The sequence below is a fragment of the Amphiura filiformis genome, chromosome 2 (assembly GCF_039555335.1).
Source record: "Amphiura filiformis chromosome 2, Afil_fr2py, whole genome shotgun sequence".
Classification (NCBI taxonomy): Eukaryota; Metazoa; Echinodermata; class Ophiuroidea; order Amphilepidida; family Amphiuridae; genus Amphiura; species Amphiura filiformis.
The window spans coordinates 68925010-68948553 of record NC_092629.1 but is presented as its reverse complement, the minus strand read 5'-3'; the positions used below and the strand labels follow the sequence as shown (position 1 = coordinate 68948553).

At 36.2% G+C, this 23544-nt stretch overlaps 1 protein-coding gene across 1 annotated transcript in view; it reads right to left on the bottom strand.

The window, feature by feature from the left end:
- Positions 1-7549: 7549 nt before the first annotated feature.
- LOC140146551 (DDB1- and CUL4-associated factor 11-like) overlaps positions 7550-23544 on the bottom strand; it is a 33162-nt gene continuing 17167 nt past the window's right edge. The window contains exons 7-15 of the mRNA XM_072168425.1: positions 22862-22905; positions 19429-19552; positions 19037-19094; positions 18063-18248; positions 17365-17524; positions 15833-15942; positions 14401-14440; positions 13860-13966; positions 7550-11889 (exon numbers count right to left, since the gene is read on the bottom strand). Coding sequence (XP_072024526.1) covers positions 11695-11889; positions 13860-13966; positions 14401-14440; positions 15833-15942; positions 17365-17524; positions 18063-18248; positions 19037-19094; positions 19429-19552; positions 22862-22905 — 1024 coding nt within the window. The 3' untranslated portion in view covers positions 7550-11694. The remainder of the gene's footprint in view (positions 11890-13859; positions 13967-14400; positions 14441-15832; positions 15943-17364; positions 17525-18062; positions 18249-19036; positions 19095-19428; positions 19553-22861; positions 22906-23544) is intronic.

The window sequence follows — 23544 nt, the reverse complement described above, 5'->3', positions numbered from 1 at the left end:
GTAATGCTGACAATCATAAATATATTATTTATACATACATCTGTTATAAAAAGTACAAATATGTGGCTAAGTGCCTGTTATGGTACTTTGGCAAGGTGAAGTCCTGTTTTTGAACAGAACACATTAACATTGCCATGATTTTTTATTTTTGTTGTTATTTGTACTTTAGTTTATATGATTAAATGATATATTATTGATAATATTGCCATAAATTTCACTTTACAATTGTACATTGGTGTTGTTTTGTTGTCAAGAGTGTAACTTTAAAATGGTGTTACACTCCTGACAACCAACTTAATGCACAATGAAGCAGACACATGTAACATAGCATGTCTGTTTCCATCATTATTAGTTTATTTGCACTAGATACAACAACAAAAATATGTTTGTTTGGATTTTCGTTGCTATCCGATTCCTTAACAATTCATTGAAATTATTCCATTCATTATAAGTTTTAAAGGGATACGCAGTTTAATTTCGACACGTAACGTAAAGGATCTACAAACCGGGCATCAAAATGACTGTATGTATCCCTTTAAGGGTAGATGAGGTATTGTTGGTCGAAGCAACCTAAAAATCGATTTTCATTATCTAGATCAATATATTACCGTATTGAAAAATAACACCTTGATGTTTTGCAAAAGTTCATTCTACAAATCGTATGCAAACTTGCTTAATTTATTGTTGTTAATGAGTTATGTACGTTTTACAAGTGTTGTTGTTTCAGCAATCAGCACTCTTTATAACGTAACTCAAGAACCGCAGCACCTATAAAAGTATATCTGTGATATTTTAATTCTTCTACACACTCGCTATGAATTGAGCAATGCAGTTTTGCCAAAGCTCACTACCATTCGTAAGATGCTGTGAACTACCAAATCACAACAATTTAAAATAATTAATAACCTTAATATCCGTGAACAGGTTGCAATGGGTGTAAAGGCACTGGAGAATGTGCATGTTGTTGTGGCAAAAACGGGCTGTGTCTATCGGATGGCAAATGCATTTGTGCTCCTGGCTTTAGTGGCTTATTCTGTGAGATTAACGAAGGATATAATACCATGTTCCCATGTACATGTTGTAAAATCTGAAAACATACCGTTGTATGCCAAGGAGGGGGGATCCCAGGGATTTTATGGGATCCCATGCTAGATCCGAGTTTCCTGGAGGTAACCCCTATACTGGGACTAGTTTTAAATAAGTCCCCCCTAGAACGCCCTAGATGCATTGACATAAGTTTTGAAAGTCAAAAAGTCACACTTTGTTCTATATACCCATTTGGAGACTAGAAGTAGGTATATCACCCCAAAAATAAGCGCAGCAGAAACATGTTATTTGACGCTTTTAATTGAATCATCGTTATGAATGCTTCAAAAAACAAAAAACAGAATTGAAATCGGATAATGCAAAGTGATGTAACGTCAACTTGAAGATACCCGGAAATCGGGTGAAAACCTGCCACAAATTGCTATAAATGGCAAAATGGTAATTTTGGGATCTGTAATGCTTATTCGGACACTTACTTGAAAAGGTAGCATTGATTTAAGTATCACAGATTAATTGCATATCTTTCCGGACTTCGTTAAAGAAACAAGATTAAAAAATCTCTCCTCGAATAAATGTAATAAATCCACCAAATATACAATTTTAGCCATTTTGACCAATCTGCAGACAAATAAAAGCTTAAAAGTCCAGCTAATTAATATGCAAAAATAATGCCAACAGAGAACCGTACATGATATGAGGATGCGGTTTTTTTGCACACATAAGTACCCAAAGTTCTTTCATTTGGTAACAAAAAAATTCACAAAAGTCATTAATTATGCAAATTAGCTAATTACATCTAATTATATATTTATGCCATTCTTATGTTAATTAGGCATATGTAATTTTTACTTTTTTCAATGTTTTATTTATGTTTTATTCATACAGCATGATTTTGTCAAATATGAACCTGCTGTGAAGTTGAATAAAGAAACTGCAGTTAATTGCCTAAATGCACCGAGTTTTCAATTGGTATAGGGAAGTGTTTCACTCATTGTCCAAGGAAAAAAAATACATGATAACAAACACTGGTATTTCAGACCGGTGGTACTAGGTCCTCTATTTCGAGAGACCTATATTTATTGATTTATGGACGATCTAAAAAATTCATAAAACAGGTCTTAACTCTTAAACTAGGCAGTGTTTAATTTCGGCGGAGTTGATAGTGATTTAGGAAATGTTTCACCTACCATATATTAAAAAGACAAATTATTGTGATCAATGAAACATAACGAGGAAATCGTTTTTTGACATGTATGTTTTCAAAAATTGGCCAACTTTGATCCGCGCGCTTTTTGATTCACTGTTATGTATGCGTGCACAGTATGACAGAATTATTGTGCAGCCACTGTGACATACCTACTAGAAGAGGCAAATTTAATATCCCTAGCGGAACTAGAAGAGACTTTTGGAATATAATACCCCAAGAGAGTCATGTTTTTTGATATGATAACTCTAGTCTAAACTTAGTCTTGAAACTAGTGGTAGTCTCGCTAAAAATGGATCCAACGGGGTTGCGTGTTTAGTTGGGGTTCTAAGCTACATTCTTGATTTTCCTCAAATGATCATTTCAGCACTTTTTGGTAAAAGATGATCTGAGACAAAAAAAATTATAAAGCTGAGAAGGAACAAAAAGAGTTCTTTAGAGTTCATTTGCTTAATGACAAAAATGTTCTTAAAACGTTATAAAAACGTGTTGATTATATTTAAACCGTGTTAATAACATTTAAATGTTGCCTTATATAAAGGTCATGAAAACGTTTTTAAACATTTACATGAAAAAGTATTACAACATTTCAAGAATGTTGTCAACATGTAAAATATTTTTGGGCAAACATTAAAAAAATATTTTGTAAACACTTAAAGGCCCGTTCAGTGATTTGCTCAACAGGACGATCATAAAAATCATAAAAATTCAGATTTTGGTACCTTTGTCATAGATGTGCTAACATCGCATGCTAGTGGTTCAGCTGAAAGCCGTATATTTAAGACAAACGAAGGCATTTACATGTAATCTGTAATTTATATACTGTCAGTATATAAATTAGCTACATGTACATGTATTATTTGAATGGGGTTTCAACTTCGTCAATACTGCTGTTTTCTTCATTTTTTGCCAATTTTCATTAAAAAAAATCAAATGACAATTTGAATGACTTATCCTTCACTTTTAAGCAATTTATATTTTTTTACACTTGCGCTGGGATCACTGAATGGGTCTTTAAATAACATTGTGTTTGAATGATTTGCATCAAGTTTTCAAAAACGTTTCTTGAATACATTTAAGCGGGCATTTAAGGAGCTTTTTTGGTTCTTCAGAGAACTATTTAGAAAGGTTCCGTAAAATGGGGTAACTTTGGGCACTTTTCAGAGTTTTTAAACCACTGCTTCCAAACAAAACCAATTATATTTCTAATTAACTCTTTTTTGTGACATTAGGGTTCCCTTCTACACCTTGAAGTTGAAAAAGATTTTTTAATAATTTTGTAAGGGTGCCCTAGGGGTTCAAAATGACCTGACCAAAGTTACCCCGCCTTTGGGGCAACTTTGGTCACAGTATTACATTCCATGAAGGAAAAAAATCAAAAAATTGATCTTCGCTGAATATGGGCAAGTTGTTGTTTTTTGTGACATTTGACACCTTGCAAAATTAATCAAACACACATCCTTGCTCACAAATATCGATTTTTATTTTTCTGAAAAAATGTAAAAAATGCTGATTTTTGGTCAAAAATCCCGCTTTTTCGTAAATTTCAAGGAAATTACACATGAGCGACTATTATTTCTTCCAAACATATTTCTTAACAAATTGACACCAAATATGACTAAAAACAATATTGCTGTACGAAAATATGACCATTTAAAAAAATATATTTGACTGACCAAAGTTACCCCGCTGACCGAAGTTACCCCATTTTACGGTTCTGTACAGAAGACAACAGTTTCTATTAAAACAATCAATGTAGAAATAAAAAAACATCCTGGATTTCTTTAACGATCAAATGATAAAAGTTGATCATTTACAACTGATGATGGCTGATCATGTTTCTAACATATTCATCAAATTTCTATTTTTTACTTTCTTTCTGTTCATGCAGGACTGTATGGATGAGATGGTGAATCTTCCAAATCTACGACAGAGATAATATATAAATGCAATGAACATGTAATGCAGTGTGTTCTTTAATAAATATCAGGGGGTTGAAATTTTAATAAGGTGTCAAAAATTTGAAAACAAAAACAGGGCAAATTTAAGGTGGTTGGAGCTTCATGTAAGGGTGTCGGGTTCAGGTATATATTAGTCTCAGTTCTTAGACTGGGGTGGTGCATCCCCAAATAAATTTTGAGGCAATCCCCAACATTATGTACATTTCAAGCTTTTGCGGCAATTTTGCACAAAATTGGTTGATTTTACCCCCCCCCCCCTGAAATTCGCTTTGCTCCCCAATGCCCCCCCCGCCCCCCGAAAAAAATTCATGGTGCCACCACTGTTCATCAGAGCAAACTTGTGTTTGAATATAAGCAGGAAAATCCTACATAACTACTCTAAGCACCAGGTTTAAATAAAAAAATATTTTTTAAGTGCCAGGTTTAAAAAGCCTAGCACTTAAACAACCCAAGTTTAAAACTTTTTTTCCTATAAAAGTAGTAGCAAAATATACTTGTAAGTAATATTATTCAATAAATATTCTCATTGCACCATAAAATGTTGTAAATGTGTTTTCTTGAATGCTCCGTATGTTGCTATAATTATATTTGTAGCCTTTCATCTCTTTTGTCAAACAAACGAAACAAAACATAATTTGATGCGTTTAGGGGAATTCTACAGTATTAGCAGGGGGATGACACTCTATTCACGTGGTTTCTTTTCCAACGCTAAAAGATTACGAATTTTGGTGGTTTGTAAATGAAAAGTGTCCGCACTATCGATTGATTACGTAACTGTTATGAATAATTTATTAGTTTTTCAATGCAATCGCCTCGACCCATTAATACATATTATCTGTATTTATCAAAGTACTTGGAATAGCAATCTGGTGAGTTCACTGAACTACGCCCAAATACTGATGGAGTTTTAATGGCGCTAATCCTCTCCATACACAGATGAACAAATACAATAGGAGAAGGTCAACACATATGACCTCCTATATGACATGTTACATGAGATGTACAACAACCTGAATATCATAAAGATCAGTGTTCGAATGTGCATATGAACTGCATATTTACAATACTAAATATTACTCGTTATATATTATGTCAAATATTGGTATTATGACAACACGGTATATACATTGTATATAAAACGACTAATAGATCCTACTATCATGGCGTCAGGTCATTGGTTCATCATATCCCGTATGTTTCTTAAAATTCATTCATATTTGAGACAAATTTCTGTGCCCATTTTATAGGCGTACAGGTGGATCCGGTTTTTTTGTCATTTTCATTTCTTTTTGATGAAAGAATTAAGGTTTTCCACTGCACGGAGGCCACTATGTGATACTAATTTAATGCTATTTGTAAATGAATGCGGATTTCCGGTTGTTGTTTTTCCACAGTGTGACAACTGTCCACCCATCCAGACAACATCATCACACAATAAAACGTCTGTATTTGTACGATGAGTAAATATTAAACTGAACTTTGCCTTGGAACATTGTGTAAGACGGTGTAAGATTTTGTGGGCGCCCTCAACATTATTATCCTCTTTGTAACCGTAAATGACATGGCATAGACTGTGTGAATTCTATGAAGACTATACTTATACATGGGGTCATATCCATGGACACAAGTAACGATAATTGACAACACGATACGCGACTGTATTTAGGGAGGCTAACCACTAATAATTAATAATGCCGGGTAGGGCCTACTCCTGGGCGACTCGTGTGGGCAAGGACGCTTTAATAGGACGGTGACCAAATGAGTCTCAAATTTCACCGGGGAGGGGGGAGGGGCACTCAAGTATGATAATGTAGGCCTATACGCATGTGTGGCCAACTTATTTAAACACCCCCTAAAACGAGTTTTACCCTACCAGCAAATTTAGGATCAATAGGCCTAACTTAATACACTAAAGGAAGTTTTGGATGAGAAAACGGACATTTTGATGAGAAACGGCCAAAATGGTGAGAATTTAAATTTTCTCATTCTTTTGGATGAGAAACTTCCTGGTGTGTGTGTCAATCATTATTATTAAAATCCGGGACTTTGGTTGACCTGTGCTAGACTCCAGCACATGTTAATGACGCAAAGACAGTTGTGGTAACACCATGGTCGCAGACCTGCAAAAAAGCTCAAAAACAGATAGTAATGAAACCAGTTTTTATTTTCCTTGCTCTAGCGAGTTCACAGAGAAGATGTTTCTAGTACAATGCAGCGTCGGACTCTAGCTGAGAGCGTAGCCTGAGTCCAAACGGACTCCAAGAAGGGCTCTCCATACACAAATGAACAAACACAAAGGAAAGTAGTCTCCTCCGTGACCAGCTTGATTTCGATGAAGCGAAACCAAATTGGCTGCAGAGGAGACGGGTAATTTTGCCATGCAAATGAGGTGAGTGCCCTCTCAAGAATAACTACTCTCTGGTATTAGTCAAGGAAAATTGCTGTATGAGCGTGAAATTGCGTATTACTGCAATTTGTTTCTTTTAAGTAACCAGGGATGTGTAAATTCAGAATCAGCCGGGAGCCAAAAATGGTACCCTTGAGCAAATTGAGGTCAAAGGTTACACAAGGGGGTAAAATTTAAATCAAAGTTTAAAATAGCAGACATATTTCTTTGTGTCCTAAGGAGTCAAAGGTCATATATCTCTAGAATGCCCAATTAATGAAAATGCTCCAATTGCAATGAAAATGATCTCAAATTATCCGTCTTGACAAAATGAAACACAAAATGTATAGTTTGCTATATCTGAGAAGTCATCTTATTCTAGAATCTTGGGTCTGAGTTCAACAACCCTATATATCCTACACAATATGTATAACAATAGCACTTCAGTCGTCATAGCATAAAATCTTTACTCCGCAGATATGGCAAACTATATATTTTATGTTTTATTTTGTCAAGACGGGTAATTTTAGACCATTTTCATTGCAATTGGAGCATTTTGAAAATTTTACCCAGTACACTTTTGTTTTTTCCTTTTGACCTATTTTGATCTATATCTCATTAATTAAATATTCTAGAGATATGACTATTTACTATTTTTTTACTCCTCTCCTTGAACCCAAAGAAAAATTTATGCTATTTTATACTTTGATATAAGCATTTTAAAATTTTATCCCCTTGTGTGACCTTTGACCTCAATAACTCAATTTGCTCAAGGATGCCATTTTGGCTCCCGGCTAATTCTGAATCTATACACGCCTGGCTGTTACTTGAAGAAAAAATGGTGGTAGTATGCAACTACATGCTTATACTGGGTTGTCAATGGTCTCTATCCTCGACTATATTGTTTCCAAGTATTTTAAAATACACTCTAAATATGAGGCAAAATCTAAATTAAGTGTTCACTGCATATTTTGTGACAAATTTATTATAAACCAGTAAAACTTTTTATACTATGTACAAAGAGGTTTTGTAGATATATAGATTATATATAATATAAAAGGAAAAAGTCCATATCACCATGGTAACAGTATGGTACAATATTCTGAAGGATAGTGCATCAGGGGGATTTGGGTATATAGGGATGCCCCCGAAAATCTGAAAGAAGACCCATATTTATGCCAATTTTCTATAAAAAAATTAGACACTTTAGTTTTACCAGAGGTCCAGATTTTTGGCCAAATTTAACACAAACACAATATCGTGAAATTTGTACAAAATTTCAGAAGGTGAAACTGGGGTATTTTTTTTGAAAAAATTATAATTTTTTATATCAAAGCTGACAAATAGGGGTCATTCGCTATACCAAAGGCTCGAAAATGATATCCATATTTGCCGCACATCTCTGTATGGTATTATAAACATAACATAGTCAGAGCTTTCTTGTTTTTTTTGGAGAAAAGTGTGGGATGAGGCTGTGGATCACGAAATGCTCTTTTAAGTAGAGAAGTAACAAAAAATTCTTGTTTAGGGGGAAACACAACTCGCATCAGAATACTGCCCAGACCGATGACAAAAAATTGCACAATACACAAATTATTAGTCACTTCCAAATTTCATTTCTGTAATAATTTCTCCCTATATGTGAAGCTTAACTGTATAAAAACCTGTTCTTTTCCATTTTTAAATTTTTGTTCATTTCTATTAAGCATGTTAATGAAAGTCCCAATCAGTGTGACTGAAAATTTGAGGTACAAGTCTTAAATTGCTGTTGATATTATAAGTTAAAATAACACATTATGATTGAGACAATTTTCATTCTTTTTGTGTAATTCCAAGATCATTTTAGTGAGGTTTCAAAGAACAAAGATATAAAAGAACAATGATGTCTATAAACAGTTTTAACAGAAGCCAATTTACTGGATGACTAATGTACATAGAGATATAGGATCGACAAGTTACAGGTTCCCCCTAATGCTTTTTGAAATAAATCAAATGTTTTATGAAATGTAAAAAGGTTATGTAGCCTTATTAGTTGTACACATCTGGACAAATTTATAGCATCACGCATCATTGCGATCAGTCACAATGGGTCATTATGAGCCCGTTTTTAAAGTTGCATCTGAGTACAAAATAGTCAACTTTCCTTAACAAACGCACAAATAAGCCTGGCCTACAGTATTGTTTGACTCCTATGGACTCGGATACAACTTTGTCTGCATAATGAACCATTATGACCGAACGCAATAGTGTGTGATGCCATAAATTGGTCCAAATGTGCAAACCAAATGTGATGTGATCAAGCAAAATCAGTCGGAAGGCGGAAATATAGATTTTGAGATATAGCCAAATAAAGATTTCCTTTTGTTTCCACGTGTTTTGGAAACTCTTTAATTGCTCATATTGTTCAATTTCAATGGGGGTTTGCTGCAAAATGTAGCTTTGCAAATTCTTGTTAGAATCCAGTAAAAAAATGAAAATTGAATATGACCGACTTCAGACTGATTTTGCTTGATGACACCACAAAAAAGGCTACATATACCTGTTTACATTTCGTAAAACATTTTTTCAATTTATTTCAAAAAGATTAGGGGGAACTTTTAAGTTGTAGATCCTATAGTTTAGCTTACAAGCTTTACATTGAAGATACCTCAGTTCCTATGGAGTGGAGTGGAGTGGAGTGATATATGCTACATAAAATATAGGTAGTTTACAAAAATATTTAATTCAACCCATTATTTTCTAACACCCAGTATAAAGACCTCACATAAATTAACTTAGCCATTACATGATTACAATTTGCTTTATTTATGTGCATTTTGATATCCATTCGTCCAATATTAACAGAGTAGTTTTCATAAAATAATAAAAAAATAAATAAACACCAGAAGTTAGAAGCTGCACATACAGCGATCAATGGTTATTAAACACACGCATAGTGGCATGTAAAACCTGCCATTATCTCCACACTGAATTGAAATTAATACAATTTACTGCAAAAATGAAAATGGGTACATTGTACTTGTCACTTCATACTTACACTGGGACCACATTACTCAATGAATTGTAACAAATTTTGCGTCAAAAGTACTGTAATTAAATTGCCTTTCTCTTAAATACCAAATACGATGAAAAGTTCATGAAAGTTCATCTGTGTTGGCATAAATCATGATTTTTGATTTAAACTTTTGATCCAAAAACAAGGAATTAATTCCTACCTCAGAATTTTCAGAGGGTATTCCATCTTTCATCAGCGAGTGAGTGACTGTATCAGGTTGTGATCTTTTGACTTTTAATCTGATAACAGACTCGTCACATCAAAGCCAACCAACCATCTCTCAACAAAGAGGGGGGGGGGGGGATCCAAACTTTAAGGAGTCTACAAGTCTGTTATCAGATCAAAGGTCAAAGAGATCACGACCTGATAGTCACTCACTCACTGATGAAAGATGGAATACTATCTGAAAATTCCTAGGAATTAATTTCTTGTGTTTGGATCAAAAATGAATAGTTTTTAAATTATCAGCATATTTCTAATGGCCGAGTTACTTTTTGTGAGCTTATCGCATTGTATATAAAACTTATAGATAAAACAAAAGAACACATACAACTAAAAGACATAATTTGATGGTTGCACAAATTCAATGGCATGTACCCTTCAATCACAACCTTGTTAACTTACTTTGTATGTACCTTAAAATTAGAAATTTCGCACTACATTTATTTTCACGCTTTTCTCGTTCCAAGCTTCTACCACAATAATAACAATGCACAAATATATTCCTTTTGTTTATAGGTCAATGTAAGGAAACTTTGAATCACAAATTTAAAAACAAGGGAAACTGTTTAAAATTGGCAAAAGTGTGAAAAATTAATTGTGTAAAAATTTCCACTTTTAAGTGTGGTACAAAGCAATTATAATAATAATATAATATCACACACCAATAAATTCAATATGTGGCCAGATCTGGTCCAATCAGGCTGAAGTTGGCAATATTGAAAAGGAGGAGAAAAAAAATAAGAAAATAGATATATAAAAGGTTCATAACTTTGCAACCAATAATTCAACAGACCTGGGGATTCATTATCAGTAATTGTATGTACTGAGCAAGTTAGTAATGGTAGTAACTAAATTTTCAAAATTTCTGATTTTAGCCTGAGTGGATCAGATTGGGTCACATATATGGATATAAACATAATTTACAAGATATTGATACAAAATCTTCTCCTCTTTTTCTTATAGGTACAATATTTTTATTCTTAAACATGATTAAAATTGGAAATCCTTTTTTATCTACAGTTTCCAACAGAGTTGTTAACAGACCTGCATATAGGGATATTCCAGTTAAAACCCATCCACCAGGTGTATGGATTTCAACTGGAATATAGCCCATTGGCTGCCATGACTTCTTCCACCTTTTCCTGATTTTACCCACTCAAACTTAAGTAAAGATTAAGCTTCACAAGGAAGACATGACCTTAATCTCCCACACAGGGGGTGTTAAGTTAAAATGGAATCACACACTCAGGCTACCCCATTTGAAATTCACACTCCCAGTGTGGAAGGTTAAGACAGGCCTCAAAATTCACGGAGGCCATGAAGGCTATGGTCTTAATTGCCCTTACACATGGCCTTATTGCCCTGTCAGTCAGGTAAGGGCAACACAATATTTGTTTTTGTCTAATGTAAAGAACCATTTATGTCTTTACATACATTCATGTCTTTACAATACAGTGGCATAGCTAGGGGCGACGGAGCACCTAAGCACCATCTGGGACCAGAGGTGGTGGGAAAATCGATCACTTCAGCACTCCCCGATCAGCTGCACCCCGTCAAGTGGTGAAAGTAAAAATAATTGTGCGCATTTCAACATCAATAATCATTTGAAAGACCAAAATTTGACTAGATTATAATCAAATTAGTAGCATTTGTGCAAATTTTTGCCCGGAGCTAGAAATTGTGGCGCACCCTTCTGTATCGTTTTCCTCCAGGCCCCAGAACCCCTCGCTACGCCACTGTGTACATAGATTTTATATGAACAATGAGTCCCCCAATTTCTGGAATTGAGAGTAATCAGAGCATATACACCCTTATTTTACTAAAACCCTTGACCCGTTCTCTGTTGCCTTCGTTCTCGTTCTCGTCTCTGCTCCTGCAATCTGCGACTTTTCCTGCGAAAGACTTTAAATATGTCGGTCTCATCATCGCTAGATTCGTTTAGACTATCTTCAGGGTCTTCATCCTCTGGGTAGTCATCTTTTTTGTAGGTCCATAAACCATGAGTACCATCCCACTAAAGGAAAGAATTTAAGATATAAACTAGTTATGGATTGGAAATTATCACCAGAGCTGCCAACATTGGAATATGTAAATGTAGAAGATTTCTTTGAAGTGTAAAAAAAAGCTTAGGATGTATCATGCCAAGGGCAGCAGCCCTTGGCGTGGGATCAGCGCCCCCGAAAGCTCCTGGATGTTAGCTTTTTGAGACCCTTATAAATGCCTTTCCAGGGCGACTCAACCTTTTTTTTTTGCAAAAGGACAGGGCAGTGGACATATATTTGATTTTGTTTTGATTTTTTAGCCAGATGGCTGCAAATGCAGAAAACAGAAGACTGTCAGCAAATGAGGAAGTCTGATACATTGATCACATCTCAGGGCGATATGCTAGAGGATTTTAGTACTAAATATGAGAAGCATCACTCTGATCGTAAAGCTGAGGGCAGTGCAGTAGTGGGATCTTGTCTAAGAGCTTGGACAGTTCAGGGGTGTGAGAGGCCATAGACCAAATATGAGGAAAATTGTATAAAAAAAAATAAAAAACATCGTAAAATCAGGATAAAAACGACAAATATGGGCTGAAAATAAAAGAAAACAAATATATGTTGGTAACAAAAAAAGAAATTAGCTGAAATGAGGAACTCTCTCACCCTAGCAGTGTGACGTAAATAAGCAGAAAATATTAGAAAATAGCATCTTTTTTCAACTCCTTTGGATGATACAATTCTCGCTATTCGCAATAAGGGCGCCGCCAGCGGTTTGCGATGTATCATGGGAAAAATCAGTGATGTATCATGGGAAAAGGTCGACATCAAGTCCGCATATCTGAATATTACCATGCTATTACATAGGAACATGTGACAATATTTTTTAGTTTGTCAAAATAAAGGTGTTACACGAATCGATACTCAATAATACTTAATAATGTGATTTGAAATGTGCACAATTAATTTTTTTCTATCGACGGCGTGTAATACCGCTATATTGACAAACTAAAAAATATTGTCACGGTTCCTATGTAATAGCATGGTAATATTCGATTATGCCGGACTTGATGTCGACCTTTTCCCATGATACATCACAATTTTTCCCATGATACATCGCAAACCGCTGGCGGCGCCCTTATTGCGAATAGCGAGAATTACACATTTCTTTTATAGATTGTTACATTACCTTAGAAACAAAATGTGTTGTAGGAATACCTTTTTATATCACGGTTGGCGATTTGTTTGATTTTTAAAATTTGTTTTTAAAAATCAATTTATTTTTTTATTTAAATTGATTTTTTTTATTCCAAGAACTGCTATACACCATGATTAAGTCAAAAGAGACCAGTGGATCTGAATGCAGGATATATGCACAATCCTATCAGGTATTTACAAAATATCAAAATGTGTTTTTACCTGTGAAAATTTCAAAGGAAAAAAAATTGAAATTTCAAAGGAAAAAAAATTTTTGAAATCATGGGAAAAACCTGTTGAATTCTACACCTTGAAGATGAATTTTTAGCATTAAATAAAATGGCATCATATAGTTAGATCAGCTCACAATTGGTGGGCCTTATATCATTGCAGATTAATATCAATATATTTCATCTCTCCAGAAGCATCACAAGTTTTTTATTGACGTCATATACTTTTGTCTACTTTCTTTAACATGAAAAATATAGACCATACAGGTCAACTATATCACTCTTCACCTTGGACTACTTTTCGGCGTAGCGCTAAAAGGCCAACAATTCCTTATATCTTTCACAGGGGGAGTATGAATTTCAAATGGAATGAACACATTAGGCAGCTCTATTTGAAACTCACCCTCCCATTGTGAAAGATTCAGGTTGAATCTTTCTCAGAACGTGTATGAAATTCTAACGGAGCTGCCTAATGTGTTCATTCCATTTGAAATTCATACTCCCACTGTAGAAGATATTGTCAAAATCTTCCACAGGGGGTGTGTGGATTTTACATGGAATAGCCCAATACTTACTGATGTGCTCATAAGTTTAGGCTCATATGGATGCCAAGACACATCTCTGACAGCTCCATGGTGTTCATCAAGCTTGCTTACTATCTGCCCAGTTAGCACGTCATATACTAGAAGAAAAGACACAAAGAATTTAGGGTTAGCAAATGCTTTACAATATGCTTGTTTAAGCAAATATTTAGACAACAATAAATGTGCGCTATCTGTTTTGAGGTCATTGTGAAATTGGAGAGGTTTGTTTTGGGACGGGTAATTTTCCTTTGGAGCTCTAGCTCCAGGCACAACACAAACCATGATGATTCCCGCAATGACCGTAAAATTGATGGTGCAAAGTTATTGTCATTCATTTTCGCCATTTTATAAATTTGTTTCATGCAAATAACAAAATCTTTTACTTAAAAAGACTATTGAAAATGTATCTTCCATTCACTGTTTTAATGCACATTTAATACACAATTTTTATAATTCAGTAGTAGAGTTTAAGATCCAAGTACAAAAAGTACAAAAACCTTTTAAAATGAGTTAGATTGTATAGTATACTTACTAACTATTTTTCCAGTTCCACATCCAGTATATATGTACCTCTGTAATTAAAAAAGACAATACATGTAGTTCGCCGACAAAGTGTTGAATTAGAAATCATGTGTCTATAACACCTCTATATGTCTCCGTGCAGTAACGTAAAGGGCACCATCATATTGGTCATATAACCCCTTTAAAGCGTTAAAATTGCAAATTTTTGCGTCTTTTGCATGCATTAGTCCTGATAAAGTCACTCTGGGAGCCAGTCAGCAGGAAATTTTGCCCTATGTGGGAAGCCTTGGAGTTAGGGTAAGTGTATGAAGGGTAGTTTTAAATTACTGTACAAAATGTAAATAAAACCCTTTGCACCGTGCCCACGATCTTGCTATCAAAACAAGGTTTTCCCTACAAACGCATGCGCAAAAAGTGCATTTTTATTTCTCGAGCTTTTCTAGGAACACAACAGAAGGCATTTGCAAAGCGTACATATGGTAATTAAAGCACACGTTTGACAAGTGTACACACACACAACATATATACACTTTGCGAGTAGAACCTCATTTTTGAGATGACCGTGCATAGGGTCAATTCAATTATGTCTATTTCCTCTTTATCTGCTATAAATAGCAATAATTCCCAAGGTTATATAAATTCATTGTGTACATAAAAACGCACTTTGAATGCTTCGTACAACCACAAAAGTTTCTCATCTCTCTAGCAGAGCACGGTAGTGGTCTGTGTCTGAAATAGGCTATAAATGGGGAGGTCGGCTGGTCATATTGCTAAGAGAGCATCTTGAACAAAACTAGATGAGAGTATGTAGGACTCCATGACCTCTTTATTTCATTAGGGACCAGTCACAATACTGATACCTCTCATTTGGGACTAGTCACAATAAATAAACTCACTTGCCCAGAAGAGAATGCTAGTGAGAAATAGCATTTGTTGAGAGTATGTAGCACTCCATGCCCTCTTTATGCCACCACGAACCAGCCACTATACTCATACCTTTCATTAGCGACTAGTCACAATAAATAAACTCACCTGGCCAGTGGAGAATGTGGGTGAGAAATAGCATCTGAAGAGAGTATGTAGTACTCCATGACCTCTGTATGTTATCAGGGACCAGTCACTATACTCATACCTCTCATTAGGGACTAGTCACAATAAATAAATAAACTCACCTGCCCAGTGGAGAATGTGGGTGAGAAATGACATCTGATGAGAGTATGTAGTACTCCATGACCTCTGTATGCATCAGGGACCAGTCACAATACTGATACCTCTCATTAGGGACTAGTCACAATAAATAAACTTACCTGCCCAGTGGAGAATGTGGGTGAGAAATAGCATCTGATAAGAGTATGTAGTACTCCATGACCTCTGTATGCATCAGGGACCAGTCACAACACTGATACCTCTCATTAGGGACTAGTCACAATAAATAAACTCACCTGCCCAGTGGAGAATGTGGGTGAGAAATAGCATCTGATAAGAGTATGTAGTACTCCATGACCTCTGTATGTCATCAAGGATGAATCACCAGCAATTGTTTTCTTCTTAGCTGCAGGTTGAATTAAGAAAACACATATAAGCCAACCCTATTGAGCTATTTCATATTAAATCCGTACACCCGCTATGAAAGACATGTTCATGATCTTTCAAGACTCCAAATTGAGTCACCCATTCAGGTAACTCAAGTTTGAAATACACACACTCCCTGTGTGACAGATTAAGGTCAGGTCTTCCACAGAGGGTGTATGGATTTCAACTGGAATAGCCCATAAATAGCACTATTCACCCCATTGGCCTTTGACCTGGTGAAAGCAGACTATCTAGCTTTAAAACATAAAAAGAGGGAAATACAACTTATTTTCTAACATGAAAAATATGGCAAATTTAGGAAGATCACATTGGGCTTAATTTACACACTTTTTGTTGCATGCTGAACTTTTTTTTCCATTAACGTACATGTATATGGAATTTTTTGAATTATAGACATGTAGATAAAATAAAATACTACATGTACTTTATTCTGTGTTTATAATGGTCAATTCTATATGCATGTGCCACATACTTAAGTCACTCGATAAAGTTTACATGAGAAAGCAAACTGAACATTTTGTCTCATCTATTCACTTCAATAATGTCACTTTCATCTCGTTCAATAAACTTTGAACCAATGCCTTCTTGGACCATTCTTGTACTATATGTGATGCGATCAAGCAAAATCAGTCAGAACTTGGAAATATTGATTTTGAGATATAGCCATACAAAATATTTCCTTTTGTTCCCTGTTGTTTTGGAAACTCTTTAATTGCTCATATCTTTGAAACTGGTTGTTCAATTTCAATTGCATTTTCTGCAAAATCTAGATTTGTAAATGCTTTTTACCATCCTATAAGAAACGAAAAATTTAATATTTCCCAGTTCCGACTGATTTGATCGCATCACATACATGTATGTGACCCGCTCCCACAAAACCAGACATAAGTCACTAATTTTGAAAATTGAGTTTTTGATGTCATCATTTAATACAGGTCTTCAGCTTTTATTTGATACCAAAATTATGTTTCTGGGACATACAGACCTTATTCTACAGTCTTTCAACGGGAAGGGGGAAGTTACACATAAAGAAAAGGCAAATGCAAGAAAAATGACTTTAAAATTGTAAAATGACATGTAAAGGACTTGGGTTTGGCTCAGAAAATGCTAGATTTGGGTGCTTTAGACGTAAAAATATTTTGTTTTCAATGGTAGGTTAAAGTAAACATATTAAGGAATCAAAAAATAATAAAAACTGAAAAACAAAATCTGCAAGGTTTTTCACCCCTTTCCCAACTTTGACTTGCCGCATCTCGAAATGGCTGAGTGCGACTTATGGCGGGTTTCGTCAGAGCGGGTCACATATCGTGAAACCGTAGAAATGGTGCCTTAATGATTTTGCAGTCTGTAAATGAAAGGAAAACACAGTAATGTTACTTACATCTGGAGCTCCTTGGTATGCCCTGCCATCTATAATCCCAATGTTGAGTAGCCACAGCACGACGGCATTTCTCAATGGTACTGTTACTTGAAAACTTCCTCATGTCCCACAACTTGATGCTCTGGTCTTTGGAATTGGTTATCAAATGCCTAGAATCACCCTGTAAAAACCATACACATCACATATAAATAACAGCCCAGGGATTTTGACAAGCTAGCTATAGGAATGGTGGTTAAGTGCTAACATTTGTCAATTTGAAATTGCATTTTGTAAAAATTATTAGTAACAAAAAATTACAAACATTTGCACTTTTCTTTCCATCACTGTCATATTGTAAAGTACTATAGCCAAGGTGTTAGTCCAATATATAAGAAAATATTTCAGCTGATGACCCATTGGCTCAATAAGCTGTGTTTTAGCAAATTTGAGACAATTTGTTGCCAGTTTTATTTTCACAGATGATCTTTACTAGTTTTTGTTTTCTTAATAACAGTTTGACCCTTTGAAAAGTGAACTTGACGTATGTGGTGCAAAAAATTCTTGTTAGGGACGCACCAATACTTTTGAGCCAACATATTGTTATACCACCCTCATGCCAAGCTGCCTACTACAGTTGTTGTGTTATCAACAATCTACTTATCCTATAATTTCTGTGCGAGTTATTTATCCATCATAAACATCACACCATAACACCATACCTTTGCGTCAATATATGTGATGCCATCCTGATGTCCAGCTAATATGCCTACTGGAGTTGCATTGTCGTCCCCAAGCATACGCCTATCCCATACTTTGCACAATCCATCATCAGCGCCGGAGTAAATGATATGCGAGCTGTCGTCTGCAAAGCACACAGCATTGACATCATCTTCATGAGCATCAATCTGTGTTAAGATAATGTGGCAGAAAAAGAGTCACAATCCTACTACTGTTTGTAGCAATTATGCAAAAGGTATACACAGCTCATCAACTCAACAAACAAATAAAATGTTAATTAAAAGTAAACAGTTCTGATGCAAAATACAATTACTTTTTGTCTTATTGTCGTTTAAGTAAAGTGATACACAGTTTGTAATCACCAAGTAGATAACGTATATTCGTCCCCAACCTTTTGCTAAGAAAAAGTGACCGAAATACAGAAATTTCCATGCCGTAGCATGTAAGCAACTAAGCATGGTAAGTAAGCTTAAAACTGGCATGCTCATGATCGTGAAATTGCATGGACAAACCCTAACTAAAATTTCCATCAAATTCATTGCTATATTATAGTTCATATATTTAATAAATCACATTCTTACATAAAAATGCACTTACAGATCAAATTTAGTAGTATTTACCGATGATATGTGGCCCTGTGTGAGTGCCGCAATGTATTTCAAACCAGAAGTCACATTTTGTGACTTTTCCCAGAATTTTTTTTATTGAAAATTCCTGGAAAATTCACTTCTGAAAAATTCATTTCTAATAAATGGCCCCCTTTTGAAAATGTTACATTTGTGAGAGCTTTAGAGAATATACAATAAGTAATAATAAAGTAAGTAATAATCAAGGTTATATTCAGCATTAAAATACCATTTATTGTTAGCATGTATTATCATAATTTCGGTCATGAAATCCACACTGGTATTCCTATAATTATATCTTTCTTAGTGTCACTTTGGATATAACTTACTCTTAGAATCCTATCATTTTTCTCCCTGTCATAAATGTAAAGATGGCCATCATTAGCTCTGAAAATTGAAAAAAAAAGAGAAAGTTACATGATGTTAAATAATCAGTCCAGGGTCGAATTTCCGAGGGAGACCACCAAGGCCATTGCCTGGATGTTATTGTGCTCGACAAAGAACAAATTACGGAGGACTACGCCACAACTTGCCAAAGAGTTACGAACCAACCATCAGGAAAATTCCTCAGCGACTCGTGTGACGTCACTACTACCACAATGACGTCACAGGTCAATAATACAGAACTAATTCAAGGGCATTAGATATGGATATGACGTGATGAGAAAAGATGAAAAGATTTATAATAGTCCTTTACAGTATGGTAACAAACATGACTTACCCAGCTAGAATTTCCGAGTTATCACTTGAGAATTTCACAGAGAAAGCACAGAAATGTCCGTCACCAGGACGCAAGTTTAAGGCTTGATGGGTGTCGTAATCTCCGTAGATGTTGCATAGATGAACTGAAATTCAAAGAGGAGAATTGTAACACTTGTTATGATGCACATTTCCATCTCACATTAGGGGCTGTGCAATTATGAGCCCAAAATAAACTAGATGCCACAGTAATGTGTTTTACCAAACACGAATATCTATGCCCGTGACCACACCTAACCCCTTCCCCTATTCACAAAGCGAAAACTTGGTGAGCACCATGTGAAAGCACTTGTTTTAAGCTTTCATTTGATATACGTGTAATGCTCATAACACTGGACTGGCCCACACTCTCTCTCTCTAATACCCTACCAAGCCTTCATTCTCTTTTACCCCATCAGACCATCACTCTCTCTAAAACACCACCAGACTGGACCACACTCTCTCTTATACCCCATCAGACACTCACACTCTCTTATACTCCACCAGACCATCACTCTCTCTGAAACACCACAAGACTGGACCAAACTCTCTCTAATACCCCACCAGACTCTTTTATACCCCATCAGACCATCACTCTCTCCAAAACACCACCCGACTGGACTTCACTCTCTCTTATACCCCATCTCTCTTATACACCACCAGACCATCACTCTCTCTAAAACACCACCAGACTGGACCACACTTTCTCTCTAATACCCCACCAGACCCTCACTCTCTCTTATACTCCACCAGACACTCACTCGCTCTAAAACACCACCAGACTGGCACGCACTCTCTCTAATACCCTACCAAGCCTTCACTCTCTCTTGTACCCCATCAGACCCTCACTCTCTCTAAAACACCACCAGACTGGACCACGCTCTCTCTAATACCCCACCAGACCCTCACTCTCTCTTATACTCCACCAGACACTCACTCGCTCTAAAACACCACCAGACTGGCCCACACTCTCTGTAATACCCTACCAAGCCTTAACTCTCTCTTATACCCCATCAGACTCACTCTCTCTAAAACACCACAAGACTGGACCGCATTATCTCTAATACCCCACCCCTTAACCATCCACACCCCTTGTCCCATCATGACAACCTTTTGAGGTGGTCCAAGGAACCAAAATCAAAATGTCCACACATTCCCTTTTAAGGGAGATTTTGTCAAGTGATCAGTTTCCTTGACGTACGATTCAGACCTTTATCATTGCAAACACAGGTAGCTAACAAACTACTACCTATTGCGCTACACCGTGTTAATTGGTCGTACCTATTTTGCTTTTTAAAGCCTTTAGACGGTGACCTCTGGGGATGCGGCTAATATAGAATACATCAAGGGTCATGGGGTCATCATTGTACCAAGTTTGAACCCTGAGGGCGCTGTAGTTCTTGAGCTAGAGCTGTTTGAAATGTTAAACATATTGCTCACTGTAGCTCATGACCTTTGACCTCTGGGGTCGATGTTACTGCAGAAAATATCTAAGGGTCATAGGCCATCGTTGTACCAAGTATGAACCCTGAGGGCGCTATAGTTCTTGAGCATAAGCTGTTTTAACATTTTACACATATTCCTCCCTGTAGCCTATGACCTTTGACCTCTGGGGTTGTGGCTACCATAGGTTACATTTAGGGGTCATGGGTCATCATTATACTAAGTATGAACCCTGAGGGCGCTATAGTTCTTGAGCTAGAGCTGTTTGAAATTTTACACAAATTGCCCCCTGTAGCCCATGACCTTTGACCTCTGGGGTCATGGGTACCCTAGGAAATTTTTAGGGGTCATGGGCCATCATTGTGCCAAGTATGGGCCCGAGGCTACTTTAGTTCCTGAGCTAGAGGCGTGCAAAAGAAGCGTGAAAAGAAGGAGGAGAAGGAGAAAACTAAACAGAACAAATACAATATCTATGCCCCGTTGCACGGGCATAGATAACTGGCAAAAATAAATCTGGTATCTACAGCAAGCTTAAATGTAGCATTCAAACTGACTTGTGCCATTTCTGCCATGCATCGGCTTTTGTGAACTGCTGCACACATCCATCTTGTGATCAATGGATTCAATTATACCATGGAAGTAGTAGCTCTACTACTTCCATGATTATACAGACCATAAAACAAGTAAGGTGCCAGTTACTTGTTACCCCATTATATCCTAAACAAAGACAGATATGTTATTAGAATCAGCAGTCAATAGCTGCATCTTTAGCTCAGACTTAGACCTCATTCGTTGAAATCTTTGCATGCCTTATTGATTTGTACACAAAGTGTTCTCGAACGAGAGAACTAGTGCCATGCTTTTCATTGATTAGCACATTAAAACTAGCACCATGCTTTTCACTGATTAGAACATAAAAAAGCAACTTTTGATTCCATTGTTAATTGCTTCCTTGGTTTTAGATTACTGAATTCTGTAATTCTCAACCACTTTCACCAAATGAGGTGTTCAATCAGATCTAAATGGTACAGGTACTGGCTGCTAGTTTTAATTTTGATATATTTGTCTTTGTTTAGGATATACAGGGGTGAACATATAAACTGGTAGTGGTCTGTGTATGTAAGTCGAACATATGATAATTAGACATCCTCTTTTTGCCACTGATACAATATTAAGGATATGATACACGATTTACCGACAAGTTACTCATTTCGGAATGCGATCATAAATTTTGAAGAAAAAAAAGTTTCCACAGGCTTCGATGGGACTCGAACCAACGATTCCGCGTGTCATTGATTATCAGTCCCGTTCTTTACCGCTCGACCACGGAGGCATATGAACAGAAGAGTGTAATAATAAAAGATAAATTTCATAATGCTATCTTTAGCCTTTTGTTTACATAAAAATTATGCATTTTGTAAAGATAGATTTGCCGTTTTATGCATAAATAGCACAAACGTTTGGAAAAGGCCTCAAACAAATAATAAAGACACTGATACGATGATGAAATTGCATAAATTGGGGAATATCTGCGTCGCAATGTTTTGTTTTGATTTTAGAATTTGACCTTAAAATTTACGACGTTAAGAGATTATCATTCGAAATCAACAAAAGATATTTCAGCAGTATATGGCCACATTCTTTCTCTAGAGTGTTTTGAACATGTATGTGAAATAGCTTCAACAATGGTTCGCTGCATAATGGTCAAAACAGCCTTGACCTAAAAAAGGGCGAGAGGTGCCATATTTACAGATTCAGGCTAAATTCAAAATTGGTATAAAACGTTTGGTTTTTGATCGATTACAAAAATTCATTTTTGTCATTAAAAGAAATTGTGTCTGGCATGAATTACACTACAATTTTTATTCCTAGGGCTCTCTGATTTCTTCAAATATTTTTGTACAATGATAGAGTGAATCCCCTGGCCCTCTATAATTATGCACAAAAGATCGCCTCCCCTTAAATAAACTTACTGCATTCAGACCAGCTGGAGTAGATGAGGTAGCATCCATCAGGACTGCAAAAGAAAACAAACACACTCATCAAACTGACTGCTGTAGTATCCATGTGTCAGGTTAGACTAATTCCAATCAGCCCGTCTACGCTTCGCATGTACTGTGTATGCTTCGTAGTGACGACTGATTATCTTCCAGTCCATATCATGACAGACTTCTGAAAAATATTCAATGCGACTTTGGTTGTGCGCCGTAGCGCGACTGACTAGCGGCGCCCGTGTACCGCGTCGCTGTACCACGCCGCTGTGACAAGATCGCGCTCTGAACTTCTAAAAACAACAAACTCGGTCAAAAGGTCAATTTGGACACAACTGCGCATGCTCTATGCCACAGGACTCCTGTTGCAAAATCCGTCACTTTTTTTCCACATAGTTTTCTCAGTCATCAATCCAAACGGTTGACAACTGAGGGCAGCAGTCTAGTGTCAGGTACCATAGGAATTATGCCTGTGAATATTTTTTCTCATTATGTGAGATTATTTGTATGGTATGATAAAATCGTTATTCGGTACGGTTTAGGGGGTGATACGGATTACATCTAGTCTCTTAAATCTGTATCTGGCTCGGGCTACTGCCTATACCTGATACGTACTCCTCGACTAGTAATAATCTAACATGCAACAGACTGAGACGCACAGGTAA